This window comes from Scedosporium apiospermum (genome assembly GCF_000732125.1).
Source record: "Scedosporium apiospermum strain IHEM 14462 chromosome Unknown SEQ_SAPIO_0088, whole genome shotgun sequence".
Taxonomy (NCBI): Eukaryota; Fungi; Ascomycota; class Sordariomycetes; order Microascales; family Microascaceae; genus Scedosporium; species Scedosporium apiospermum.
In genome coordinates, this window is record NW_015971789.1 from 618,849 (window position 1) to 631,813 (window position 12,965).

The window sequence follows — 12,965 nt, forward strand, 5'->3', positions numbered from 1 at the left end:
TTTGGGTCGGGTAAGATTTGAAGAGATCAGATGGCGAAAGTCGTGCCTGTTGCTCAATGCTGGGGCTTTATTCGAGAATATCGATATCGGTAGCTTTGATGTCGCGGTATTTTTTCAGGACTCCAATGAGATGAGGCTTCGTAGAAAGGAGTGGAAGATCAATCAGTAGGCTTGGTTTGATACCACCATTCACCTGTATCTATATTTGATGTTTCTTGAAGACGCTGTTTGGAGAACTAGTTCCCGATACGGTCCCATGTTGGGCGGTTTCGCAAACGCAACATCCAGAGGCGTTAGTTCGTCTCAAACTCTCGTCTCAAACTCCGACCCAACTGATGATGCATTGACTGGCAGATTGAAGTCGTAGATGATCAGTTCAAGAGTATCACGCACCAGAGCTCGAGAGCGGCTGTCTTCAATCTTCGATATTTTTTTGAGGTCTCGGTTACAGTGGAGCGCCCCAACGAAGCTGGGCTGTATTAGTCACTAAAGACTTTCAGTGGTCGGCGAATTGAGTTGTGCTGCCTAATCGCCCCAAGTCAAAACCGCAGCTGCACTCCACCAACAACTTAGACGAACACTTCTCTGTGATTGACATAGATAGACTCGCCTCTCCGCCACTGCAACCATTTCCTAGGCGGTGGCATCCGTATACTCCGGCTTCGATGGCGTCAACCCCACAAGTCGGACAGCGCCTCTCGTATGACGGCGTCGTCTGCACTGTTCGCTATGTCGGTGAGGTCGCCGGCACCTCGGGCACCTGGCTTGGTGTTGAATGGGATGACCCGACTCGAGGGAAACACGACGGTAGCCATAAAGGCGTCAAATATTTTAAATGTAGCTAGCAGCCCTTCTCTTGTGCTGCATGTTGCCCTCCCTGCTGACAGCTTACCGGCCCAGGTCTGTCCAAGTCGCCTACGGCAGCCTCCTTCGTCCGGCCCACGCGTCCCTCGGAGAAACCTCAGAGTTTTCTCTCGGCGCTGCATGAGAAGTATGCTTCCGAGGTGGATGAGAAGAATGCTCCCATAACATCGGCACGCCTGGTTGAGATCTCGGGAAAAGTCGTTGAAGAAGTCGGCTTCGACAAGATCCGGAAACTGTTGGCTCGCGTGGAAGACCTAAAGATTGTCATCCTTGACAGCATGCGGATTGTCTCGGCCGTAGGTGGAGGGGATGATGGGAGGTTTGGTGCCATGACCGTGGCGGAGACATGTCCCAAGATTGTCGAGCTGGACCTTAGCCACAATCTATTTGTGGACTTCTCGCCTCTGGTTGACGTGTGCAGCCAGCTACCAGACTTGAGAAGCCTGAGGTTGAAGTACGTTTCTGCTCACGCCGCATTCTTGTATGGATTGGGGGCTTGTTTCACTAACAGACTTGTTCTTTTTCTCCCAACAGTCGCAATCGATTTCAGGAGGCCCTGGGCGACCGCTCCCTTGAACATGCAGGCCCCGTCTTTTCTAAGATCAAGGAGCTGGCCCTTGAGGAGACTCTTCTCGACTGGGATGAGATATGCCACATCACCGCGAGGTTCCAGTCCCTTGCCAGCTTCAATTGCGGAACTAACCAGCTGGCCACCATCCCCACGCCTTTACCCGAGGCGCTCTCATCGACCCTTACCATTCTGAACCTCGAGTTCAACGACTTTAAAGCGCTCTCAGACGTAACAATGCTTTCTTCCCTCACATCATTACGCAATCTACACCTTAAAGGAAACAACATTTCCGCGATAACCTCCGATCCCTCCCTCCCTTTTCCCGTATTCCCACCTTCCATCCAATACGTAGACCTTTCTTACAACAAAATCCCGTCCTGGTCCTTCGTCGACGCCCTCCAAACAATCTTCCCCGGCCTTACGGCTCTCAGGATTGCTCATAACCCCGTCTACGAAAACCCTGACCACACAGCTCAGCAAGAATCTCGTGCCTCGACTAGCGAAGAGTCTCATATGATCACGATTGGACGCCTCGGTTGTCTCAAGGTTCTCAATTTCGTCACGATCAACGAAAATGACCGCGCCAACGCCGAGATGTTTTACCTATCTCGCATTGCTAAACAGCTTGCCACCGTGCCAGATGATTCCGGTGGCGAGGTGCTTAAAGAGCATCCGCGGTATCAAGATCTTTGCGAGCTGTACGGCGAGCCGGACATCATCAGACGGAAGGAAATGAACCCAGACTTCCTCGAAGCGAGACTTGTGAACGTCACCTTTCGGCACGCCGATCCTCGGGGGAAGACGATTGGCTCGCTGCGGACTAAGCAGATTCCGAACTCGTTCGACGTCTATGCGTTGAAGGGCATGGCGGGAAGGTTGTTCGGGTTACCGCCCCTCCGGATTAGACTCATCTGGGAGACGGGGGAATGGGACCCCGTTGCAGGATATGATGAGCAGGAAGGGGATAGTAGCGACGAGGAGGAAGAGGTTGCTGAGGCGGAGATGGAATGGGCTGTGGGGAAGGGGGCAAGTGACGATGAAGCCTTGGACCGTGGGAAGAGTGCTGCTAGTGCGATGGTGGGTAGGTGGGTGAAGAGGGAGGTGGAGTTGATGGACAGTCCAAGAGCTCTGAGGTTCTGTGTGGACGGCCAAGAGGCGAAGATTCGTGTAGAGGCGAGATGATGGTTTGCATTCGGACGATTGGCACGAGGGGACCAAATTCTCGTTTTGAAGCATGGCAAGCAAAGCGAAACTGCAATGTTTGTTGGTCTGTTTATTTCTTCTTACTCTCTTGGATATCGGAACCCTAGGAGCATCTCAAACCAAGTTCCTCCTGTAGTTCATATGATCTAAGACGCCACAGAGAATCAGTCGCCTCCGGTCTCAGGCGCAATGCCACTCGAGCTGTGTTCCTCCATACGACACCAACAGTGCTAACCTGGCTGTGAATGACAAGAGAAGACGGCGTGAAGACAAGGTCATGGAAAAGGTTCCGCTCCGAAAACTGGCAGATTAGAAGATCTGCCATGTAAAAGAGCCATAATTGCAATAGGCGCCAATCAGTGTACGCGTCCCCGGATATTATGATTGAAGGCATTCACTCAATTGTCTCGAATATTCGATTCCTCTGCTGGCCGGACTTTATGTCGTCAACGCGAAGACGCTTGAAACTGCTACCGGCCGTACCACCAAGAAGATGTGTGATTATTTGAATGAACAAGAGATCGCTTGGGGGGGGCTTAAGCTGCCTTAACGCCATCAAGCACTTATCGCCGACACAACTGCTTCGTCGAAGGTACGTATACGTGCAAATTGATCCAGGAGAACCATGGGATTTGTAATGCTTAATTAACTCTTAACCCTGCAAAAGTAATTCCGTCAAGCAGGTGCACTAACTAACTTCGTGCCCATTACAATTGCGGCTTGAACCTTTTGGTTCATAGACAAGTCCTAAGTCCGAAGCCGCCAGCCCAAAGCCACAGCATCGTCGTGAACACCCCCACTTCTAAACCTTAACGCCGGAAGAGGCTCTATATTCCATTGATGTATTCGACGGTTTCTCCGCCGCGTGTACATCAACGCGTTCACGGAGCCGTATCATCGGGCGGGGGATAAATATATCAAATCCGTAAGATATCGCGGAGTTTATGGTTTCCGGGCGAACGCACTCATCAACAGCAACCTTTGTCGAATGGAATATCCGCGTTATGCTGTAAAGCCCGAATCACTTCGCTGGATGGAAATCAGAGTTGTGTGATAGAGAAAGGAGAGAGGGGCCGGTCGGGATTGACTATAAATACAACCTCTTTCTCTTGCGAGGTTCTCTAGACCAAACTGATCCAGCATCAATCATCTCTTTCCTCATCTCAATTCTTATCAAACACAAACCGAAGAGTTGCGAACACTTCAGTGCCTCATTTCACCAAACTAACCCACTTTTGATTTTCTACGAGCTGCCCAAAATGCCTCAGATCGCTGGACGAGAAGTCGGACCCATCGGCTTCGGCCTCATGGGTAAGCCATTAGCGAGAATCGTCTCAAAGGACCCAATGACATCAAACTAATCAGACATCCTTTAAAACAGGCTTCACCTGGAGACCGAATCCTTGCTCCCAGGAGCAGGCCTTCGCCGCCATGCGAGCTGCCATCAAGAATGGCGCCACGTTCTGGAATGGCGGCGAGTTCTACGGCACTCCCGAGTACAACAGCATGACCCTGCTCAACGCCTACTTCAAGAAGTACCCCGAGGACGCCGATAAGGTTGTCATCAGCATCAAGGGAGGCACCGTTCCCGGAACGCTCAGGGTCGACGGGTCCCCCGAAAACACCCGGCGATCGGTCAACGACGTTCTCGGCCAGCTTAAGGGGTCCGTCAAGCTCGACATGTTCGAATTCGCCCGTCGTGATCGCAATGCGCCGTTTGATGTGACCTTGGGTGTTCTTGAGAATGAGTATGTCAAGACGGGTAAGGTCGGTGGCATCTCGTTGTCCGAGGTCTCTGCGGAGACCATCCACGAGGCTGTCAAGATTACGAGGATTGTTGCTGTCGAGGTCGAGTTGAGTCTTTGGGCTACGGAGGCCTTGGAGAATGGTGTCGCCGAGGCATGCGCCAAGTACAACATCCCGCTCGTTGCTTACAGTCCTCTCGGACGCGGCGTACGTGATACCCCCCGCACAAACACCAAACGCCATTCCTCCCTATTTCCCTTCGTTCCCAGATGAATCTCGCTAACTTTTGATACGACTTACTAGATACTTACGGGCCAGATCAAGTCCATTGACGATATTCCCGAGGGAGATTTCCGCCGCTTCTTCCCTCGCTTCCAGCCTGATACGTTCCCCATCAACCTAGAGCTCGTGAGGCAGATCGAAGCGCTTGCCGCTAAGAAGAACTGCACTCCGTCTCAGCTGGCTATCGGTTGGTGCATCGCCCTGTCGCGCCGGCCGAACATGCCCACCATCATCCCCATCCCCGGCGCGACGACCGAGGAGAGGGTCAACGAGAACTCCAAGCTTGTGGAGCTTACGGATGAGGAGATGGCTGAGATTGATGCTGTCCTTGCTAAGTTTGAGGTTGCTGGAGGCCGCTATCCCGATGGTGACCCCGTGCACACTTAAGGCGTCGGGAGCAAGCGCTGGAGTGGGAGAGTTAGCAATGGGTCCCTAGCCGTGGGTCAAATTTCGCTTTGCCAAAACTTCAATGTGTGTTGTGGGAGAGTCAGATGCTTTGGGTCATCAGAGACAGGCACCATGAAGGGCCTGTTCAGGATTGCAGAATTCAAGCATAAACAAACATCATCTCTCATTTCAGATAGGGAAGAAATAGGAAATTCAAGTGGAACTTACCAATAACCGTGAAATAGCCGTGTCATTTTACGATTTGGGCAGCTGCATAGCTCCCAAGTTGTTAGATGGCCACTCAGGTCAAGAATCTACGGATTGGGTGAGTGCTGCGAGTTTGCCAGAATAATTTTCCTGAGCCGAAATGGAGGTTTCTTTGTAGGTACAAGCTCGGGTCTCGGGGCGGTCTTGAGCTGTCCATGCACGTGATGTGCAGGAGAAAACGAAGGTAGCACAGAGTCGGTGCTAACTGCGATCGAAGTTAACTCCGTAGTCCAAATCCACGCCTCGCAGTTTGTGGCAAGCCCCTCTCGCCCCTGCCAGCTTCCTGTCCCAATGCTATAATGCGCCCAATGCCATAATTTGAGCAGGAGCATAAGCTCAGTCAATTGACAACTCGCTGGCCGAGACCTAGTTTCCAGCTTTCAACCCTGATTGTGTAACTCGTTCAATTGGCTCCCGATACAGTCTGACGGACCACCCGTCGTCTAGGTCAGTCCGCAACCGAAGAGCAAATTACAGCGTATTCTCGAGTTTGCCTGTGCATTTGGCTGTCCGTTCTTTGGTACTCGGCAACAATGGCAACCACTCATGTAGGCACGTTGGATCAGATCAATTTGCCCCGGCGGTAGCTCCTCAACTGGCAGCTGTCAGGTAACAAGTGCTAATTGAACCCGCGTCACGCAATCGCTGCTCTGTCTAACCCCGCCAAAAAGACGAATTGATATCGGGATCCATTTCAGGAACCCCGCCATCAAGCGCGTTGCAAGATTTATTGTCTCTCAGAGAAATATTATCTTCTCTCTTCAACGCGCAAGACCGAAATCAGCTCAAGAAGCGCTTCAAACCTCATCAATTCTGCCACAGCCCTCCTTGTTTCTATTCTCGTCTCTCGAGCTTTACGATTTTACGATACCCGTGATCAAGACGGTTGTGCATCAACACCACCATGGCTGAGACTGCACCCCAAGAACCTCAGAGCAATGACCAGCTCGTCAAGTCTGATAACCCAGACCACCCCGCGAACCTAATTCCTTCCCTTTGCGCCAAGTTTTGGACTCTAGGATGGGTTACGGGGACCGGCGGCGGATGCTCCATTCGTGACGAGTAAGCTCGGCCGTAACTAACTTACACCTACTCCTAGGTTTACGAGCTAACATTCCTCTCAGTGATCTCGTTTACATCGCCCCATCCGGCGTCCAAAAAGAACTCATGAAACCATCCGACCTCTACGTCCTCTCCCTGCGCCTCCAGAATCCCCCAAGCCCCCGCACCTACGTCCGATCTCCCCCCTCCGGTCGTCCCTCCCAGTGCACGCCCCTCTTCCTCGCCGCCTTCACGAAGCGCAACGCCGGATGCTGCATCCACACTCACTCCCAGTGGGCCGTCCTTGTCACTCTCCTCCTCGAGGCCGACGCCGACTCGGGCCGCCGCAAGGTCTTCGAGATCAACAACATCGAGCAGATCAAGGGCTTCGGCAAGGGTTTCGCCAAGTCGGGCAACTTGGGGTACCATGATACTTTGAGGATTCCCGTCATTGAGAACACGGCGCACGAGGAGGATCTTACCGAGTTTATGGAGGAGGCGATGGAGGAGTTTCCGGATACGTATGCGGTGCTTGTGAGGAGGCACGGTGTCTACGTGTGGGGTGATAACGTGCACAAGGCTAAGACCATGTGTGAGAGCCTTGATTATCTGTTCCAATTGGCGGTGGAGATGAGGAAACTTAGTATTCCGTGGATCAGCGACATTCCTGTCGTGCAACCAAAGAAGCTCACTGGACAGTAGACCTTCAAAAGAAGACATCTAGCATGGGACATGATGGCAGAGCGGCCTGTGTCTTGTAATCTATATTTAGCTTTGCATTAAATTATAAAAGGCATGATGGTGTAATGACAGAGATCATAACTCGTCCTTTTCAATGGTTCCCCCCTCGGCTGACGGTTGAGGAACTACTGGCGGTTCGCCGCTGCCGTCAGCCTCATCGACAACTCTTCCAACCTTTTCAATCATCGAATCCGGATCCACTGGTGCCGCGTCTGGTTGTTTCGTTTGAACATCAGCCGTCGGTAGACTATCGCCTGGTAGCCCCTCAACCGAAGCCTTCTGGTCCTCCACCCTAGCCGGGCCGGGCGCACTCGAGTGACTCGAGTGGTCTCCCGATCGACTGACAGCATTGCTCACTCCAACAGACGTCCGGAACAGGAGTCTTAAGGGAAGCCACACTAGCCACCATAACGGGCCGTACATCCACCGTCGGAATACAAGCCACGCCAGGGTTACGAGAAGCATGTACAGCGATGTCTGAAGATACCATGTATCGCTCTTCTGCGACTTCACTAGCGTACCCAGAAGCTCTTTCGAGGACGAGAGCATCGTGTCGAGAGACATATACGAGTCTCCAACCTGGGTTAGGGCAGTCGAGGATTCCTGTAGCGTCTCATGCGTCGCGTTGCTCACCAGCAGAGCCTTTTCGATATTATCGCGTAGTCGGTGCAGCCCGCGGGTGGCCTCGGTGCTGGCTGCCACGACCTGCTGATCTTCTTCCGAGAGGCTCGTTGTCTGCTGTTTGCGGAAAGGCGGGTGTGTCACGGTTGTCGAGCCGTTCGTTTCGCCATCGGTCGGTGAGACAGGTTCGGAATAGGACTTGAGAAGAATCTCACGTTCGAGTCGCTGGGCTTCGATAAGGCTCTGCCGCGCTGCTAATTGAGCCTGTCGGAAGGAGATTCGATATCTGAGGTCACGAAAATAGTTAAAGGACTCGTTCTGGGGGCAGGTTCGGACATGAGCATGGGCTTACAAGGACAGTTCCTTCTCCAACCGGGCGAGGGCATCCCTCAACCTTGTCTTCTGATGCTCGGCATCACTGCCTGGGCGACCCGAGCGAAGATCCTCAGTCTCCTCTTTCAAGATCTCAAGCTCATCCTCCTCCTCTCGTAAAATCTGGCTTATTTCGGAGCTCAGTTCGGCCGATACCGTGTTTTCCTCGTCGACCCGTAGGGGTACCGCCCCAGGCGTGAATCGAAGGCTCGCGAGACGGTCGATTAAATCTCGTAGCTGGGCTGTGGTCTCTTGCAACGCTGCAAGTCGTTCCTGCAGGCCTTCGAGCGACATCTTGGCAGGGGCCTAGGTTATTTCGTATTTTGGGGCTGGAATGGAAAACGGGATGTTGAACTTTCCAGCCCTCCAGACTGGGAAAGCTGTCCAGATCTGAAGAGACAGAGTGACGAAATGCAGGGGTGGTGACAATTCGAGACCAGGCCGAAAGATTACATAATCGGGTATTTCTACGCCCAAAAATTTATGTCGCTTTGCCATGAGCTTCCTCACACGACAGACTGGTTTAAACCGACGAACAGATTCAATCGCTTGACACCTTGCTCCCGGGCATCGAGAATATCCCGTGGAGGTCCCTCGCAACTTGGTCCGAACCCGAATTCCAGTCTCTCGACTGCCAATTGAACCGCCAAGATGATCACTAAATTCATGACCGAGATCTCGACCAAGTTCAACCCTTTCTCGCCCACTGCTCGATCTGCGCGACTGTTCCTCTCCCTCCTCCCGCCGAATGCGCGACAGACGATCCAGATAAAGACGACTCTTCTACCACGGACTTCAAAAGAACCTAGCTCCCTCAGCGTCAAGTTCAGTACGTCATCGGTTGCCGAGGCTGTCTCTCCACGAAGACCACTCTCCCCTGAGGGGCCGCCGCTAACATCGGAATTTTACAGAGGATGGCAAGGAAATGAACCTCGACTGCGAAAAGCTCGGTATTAAGAGTCTTACGGAGGAAGTCGACCGGCACTCACGAAAGCTCCAGAAGCAAGCGGATCTGACGGATGGTTGAGCTGGGGTGGGGGCGGGAGCCAAGGGCTCAGGGTCGAGCATATTCGGCCATGTACACTACCAATGTCTCTATATATCTATACGTATAATGATACCCGTCATGACATATAGACGAGTTCTACTAATCCTGGCTGATGTGAGTCCGTTCTCGTAGTGTGCCTTGCTGTGAGATATCATGGAAGATATTCGAAGGACTTCAATTGGACAAGATAGTCAAGGTATTCCGGAGCTGAGTTTAGGCAATTTAGAAAGTCGGGACACCCCATCTACCCCTGGTGAGCTTAGAGAAGGGTATGTTGACCTTGAAGTATAGTTGAGAAGGGGGCAGGCAGTTGGAAGCTGGCGTATGCGCAATTCGGCAGGGTTTGCGCTCGTGTTCTTCATGATCACAAGGATATATCGCCGTGTTAGTTGGCTGCCGCTTTAGCCAAAGCTGTCCTGTACTTCATAAAAATCCTTCAAGTTCATCCTCGGTGGTTTGTCATGGAGGAAAGACTCAATGTTGTTGATCACTGAACACTTGAAGGATGATCTAGGCGGCTCAGTCCATGTGGGGATACCAGATGTTTGCACCTGACGGGATCTCGAAAACTCCTCGGCTCATTCCTACTCCATTGAAGTTCTCTCCGAACTTTTCTCAGGCATTTGCTACTCCGTCAAGGTTGCCGAGCATCTACACTATCAATTCGTGGATTGGAGACGGGGTAAAGCATGTTTATGTAGACAGAGTCTGTGGCAAAATCTTTATCTCCGAATATTTTGATAGGCACAGGCTATTATTCTAAAAGTCAGCTTGCTCTTATACATTCGGGAATGCGTCTTTTTCCAAGGCTCTGTCCCCCAAACCACCTGGCAACAGGCCGAAGCTCGCATTCCCATTGGTCTCTTGCGGAGTATAGTAAATAGGCCAAGGATGGTGCCATCTCTCCGAATCTCCACCGCAGTCACACCCTTCTCCCTCCAAGTCCACAGTAGCTTCCACCAACCCGGCCGACGGCACACCCTGCTATCATTCAAGCTTTCAACAAAGAGGCTAACCCGAGGTAAAAGGAAACCACGAATCGTTCTCCAATCATCCCACCGACGCTTCGGCATTGGACGATAAACTGCATTGTGGTCAGTGCCAGGCTACCGATACTAGTGACCCTTGAGGAAGCTCCTATATCAATCACTAAAAACAGAAACTTCGCGAGAGAGAGAGCCACATCTCCCTGAAATTTTTTTTCCTCCTGTCCACCTTTGAAGCTACGTCGTACATAAACCGCGGTTTTTGGATACATGCGGCCTCAGCGCTGATACGTATAAATGACGCTACGAATCTCGCTGCAGACCCTCCCACGCCCTCGCCTACACCAGCACCTACACCCACGCCTTCCCGTGAATTCAATCGCACTATTGCCTGCTCTACAACCCTCCGCGAATAAGATCCCCAGCGCAACAGCCCTGCCGACTGCCCGCACCCCGACGGCCCGTCCGATCTCTACGTCAACCTCCAAGTGCAACTGTGCCACCGGCGCCACACTCCCACTCCCACTCGCACCCACACACCCTCGCCCACGCCCGATTGCGATTGCGTCTGGCAAAACTACCCCTCCCCCTCCTTGCCCACTTTTGCCTTTAAAGCTGGCTCCTCCGACGAAGTACCCCACGACCCCTTTCACAACCTCCACCATTTCTTCCCAACGCGTTTCTCAGATAGCTCGTCATCTGTCGAGCGTATCTACGAATTCATCCCAGAGCAAACCTCCTCCAGATCCCAAAATGTCCTACACCCTCCGCAAGGTCGGTGCTCCCTACACCTTGGAGCACCGAGTCTACATTGAGAAGGATGGCGTCCCCGTCTCGCCCTTCCACGACATCCCCCTTTATGCCAATGCTGAGCAGACCATCCTCAACATGGTTGTTGAGATCCCCCGCTGGACCAATGCCAAGCTCGAGGTCAGTTAATCCTATTTTTCTCCCTCCCTTGAACCACGATGGGCGGCGGTGGCGGCGGTGGCGGCGCGAACCTACTCCTCGTCACCCCTTCTCCTGGGAGCTTGCCATCTCCCTGCTAGCTAGCCAATTGCTACCTGAAACCCCAAATACTGATGATGTGTATCTTTCGAGCCAACAGATCTCCAAGGAGGAACTCCTCAACCCCATTAAGCAGGACACCAAGAAGGGCAAGCTTCGATACGTCCGCAACTGCTTCCCCCACAAGGGCTACCTCTGGAACTACGGTGCCTTCCCCCAGGTAACTCACACCGCAACTTCCCCACTCACCCACCGACACAAGGTCCCTATGTACTAACCGCATTGGCCTCACAGACCTGGGAGGATCCCAACCACGTCCACCCCGAGACTAAGGCGAAGGGTGACAATGACCCTCTCGACGTCTGCGAGATTGGTGAGCTCGTTGGCTACACCGGTCAGGTGAAGCAGGTCAAGGTCCTCGGTGTCATGGCCCTTCTCGACGAGGAGGAGACCGACTGGAAGGTCATCGTCATTGACGTCAATGACCCCTTGGCCCCTAAGCTCAACGACATTGAGGACGTTGAGCGCCACCTCCCCGGCCTTCTCCGAGCCACCAACGAGTGGTTCCGTATCTACAAGATCCCCGATGGCAAGCCCGAGAACCAGTTTGCCTTCACCGGCGAGTGCAAGAACAAGAAGTGCGTTATAACACCGATGGAGGATGGCGTGAGGAATATTATTACTTCGAGTCCTATGTACTAACCAAATTTCCTTTAGGTATGCCATGGATGTCGTCCGTGAGTGTGCTGAGGCTTGGGAGAAGCTCATCACTGGCAAGGCCCCTGCTGGTGATATCTCTACGTATGTGTCTCCTATTTTTTTTTCTTCTTCTTTTCTTTCGGATATTTCGTTCGTGGCTACCTGCGCGGGACGTCTGCTAACTATGATGCCTACACCAGCACCAACGTCAACGTTGAGCACTCCCCCAGCCGCGTTAGCCCCTCGCAGCTCCCTCCTCTCCCCGCCAACCAGGATCTCCCTCCCGAGCCCATCGACAGCTCGATAGACAAGTGGTTCTTCATCAGCGGTGCCTCCGCTTAAGCTCATGACACCGCATTTTACACCGCCATTCATAAATGAGACTATAAACAAAACCAAAAGCATCCTAGTATATTGCAGATACTGAATGAAAAGTACTCTGGTTCCAAGTAATTCAAGTAATTCATGCAGCTAGCTAAACGTGTGCATACCATTGAGAACCCTCTGTAATCAAGTATCAACAGCTGTTATTGTACGTACCTATGAACCCCGACCTGACTTGCGGTGAGGCAGGAAACGCTCCGTGTACAGAGGATCCTTTCCTTCGTAACCTAGATTCACCTCCTATGCCCGATTGCTAGACTCTCTAGGTTCTCCGGACGCATCCCATTCCTCAGGCCTCCCAGTGCCATCTTTCTCTCGGAATCCCGCCGGTTTGCGCAATGAAGGCACATTAGCACTCGGGCCACTGCAACCGAACCAGGCCTGACGGCTTCATCTAAGATCTTCACAATACATAGCCGCACATACCCATGCGCAAGCGCTATGCGATTCGCTACTGAGGAGCCCGAGGAGACGAGCTGGGTGACCGAATGGGTGATTGGTCGATTGGGAACTACGGGAGAGGATAAACACGGGAAATAATTGATATAGATCGTAGTGTAGGCTGATGATATCAAGAGGCGCCGAGATCTAGAATGAAACCAGCAGCTTTTCAATGCCCCTTTTATTGACACCGACCCATTTATGAGACCCAAGCACTTCTACAAAACGCGCGCAATGAAAACAAAGCTCTATACATCGGATTTATACAAGATAATACACTTCCAGACGGCACAGTGTACCGCGC

General features: G+C 52.4%; 6 protein-coding genes across 6 annotated transcripts; 5 read left to right on the forward strand and 1 right to left on the reverse strand.

Annotated features, from left to right (window-relative positions):
- Positions 1-665: 665 nt before the first annotated feature.
- On the forward strand, positions 666-2,617 carry SAPIO_CDS3177 (putative Tubulin-specific chaperone; the record flags this gene model as incomplete). Its single annotated transcript, XM_016786028.1, has 3 exons — positions 666-768; positions 901-1,318; positions 1,399-2,617. 3 exons carry the CDS (start codon positions 666-668, stop codon positions 2,615-2,617), a joined length of 1,740 nt encoding a protein of 579 aa, XP_016644034.1.
- A 1,280-nt stretch (positions 2,618-3,897) lies between these two features.
- SAPIO_CDS3178 (Pyridoxal reductase) lies at positions 3,898-5,053 on the forward strand (the record flags this gene model as incomplete). Its single annotated transcript, XM_016786029.1, has 3 exons — positions 3,898-3,949; positions 4,020-4,591; positions 4,688-5,053. 3 exons carry the CDS (start codon positions 3,898-3,900, stop codon positions 5,051-5,053), a joined length of 990 nt encoding a protein of 329 aa, XP_016644035.1.
- A 1,171-nt stretch (positions 5,054-6,224) lies between these two features.
- On the forward strand, positions 6,225-7,063 carry SAPIO_CDS3179 (Methylthioribulose-1-phosphate dehydratase; the record flags this gene model as incomplete). Its single annotated transcript, XM_016786030.1, has 2 exons — positions 6,225-6,382; positions 6,445-7,063. 2 exons carry the CDS (start codon positions 6,225-6,227, stop codon positions 7,061-7,063), a joined length of 777 nt encoding a protein of 258 aa, XP_016644036.1.
- A 114-nt stretch (positions 7,064-7,177) lies between these two features.
- On the reverse strand, positions 7,178-8,389 carry SAPIO_CDS3180 (uncharacterized protein; the record flags this gene model as incomplete). The annotated part of the gene is made up of 2 exons (XM_016786031.1): positions 7,178-8,009; positions 8,076-8,389. 2 exons carry the CDS (start codon positions 8,387-8,389, stop codon positions 7,178-7,180), a joined length of 1,146 nt encoding a protein of 381 aa, XP_016644037.1.
- Positions 8,390-8,746: 357 nt separating this feature from the next.
- Positions 8,747-9,122, forward strand: SAPIO_CDS3181 (uncharacterized protein; the record flags this gene model as incomplete). Its single annotated transcript, XM_016786032.1, has 2 exons — positions 8,747-8,924; positions 9,007-9,122. The coding sequence occupies 2 exons, from the start codon at positions 8,747-8,749 to the stop codon at positions 9,120-9,122; spliced, it is 294 nt and encodes a 97-aa protein (XP_016644038.1).
- Positions 9,123-10,882: 1,760 nt separating this feature from the next.
- On the forward strand, positions 10,883-12,178 carry SAPIO_CDS3182 (uncharacterized protein; the record flags this gene model as incomplete). Its single annotated transcript, XM_016786033.1, has 5 exons — positions 10,883-11,059; positions 11,238-11,357; positions 11,432-11,775; positions 11,855-11,938; positions 12,037-12,178. The coding sequence occupies 5 exons, from the start codon at positions 10,883-10,885 to the stop codon at positions 12,176-12,178; spliced, it is 867 nt and encodes a 288-aa protein (XP_016644039.1).
- Between the last annotated feature and the right edge of the window lie 787 nt (positions 12,179-12,965).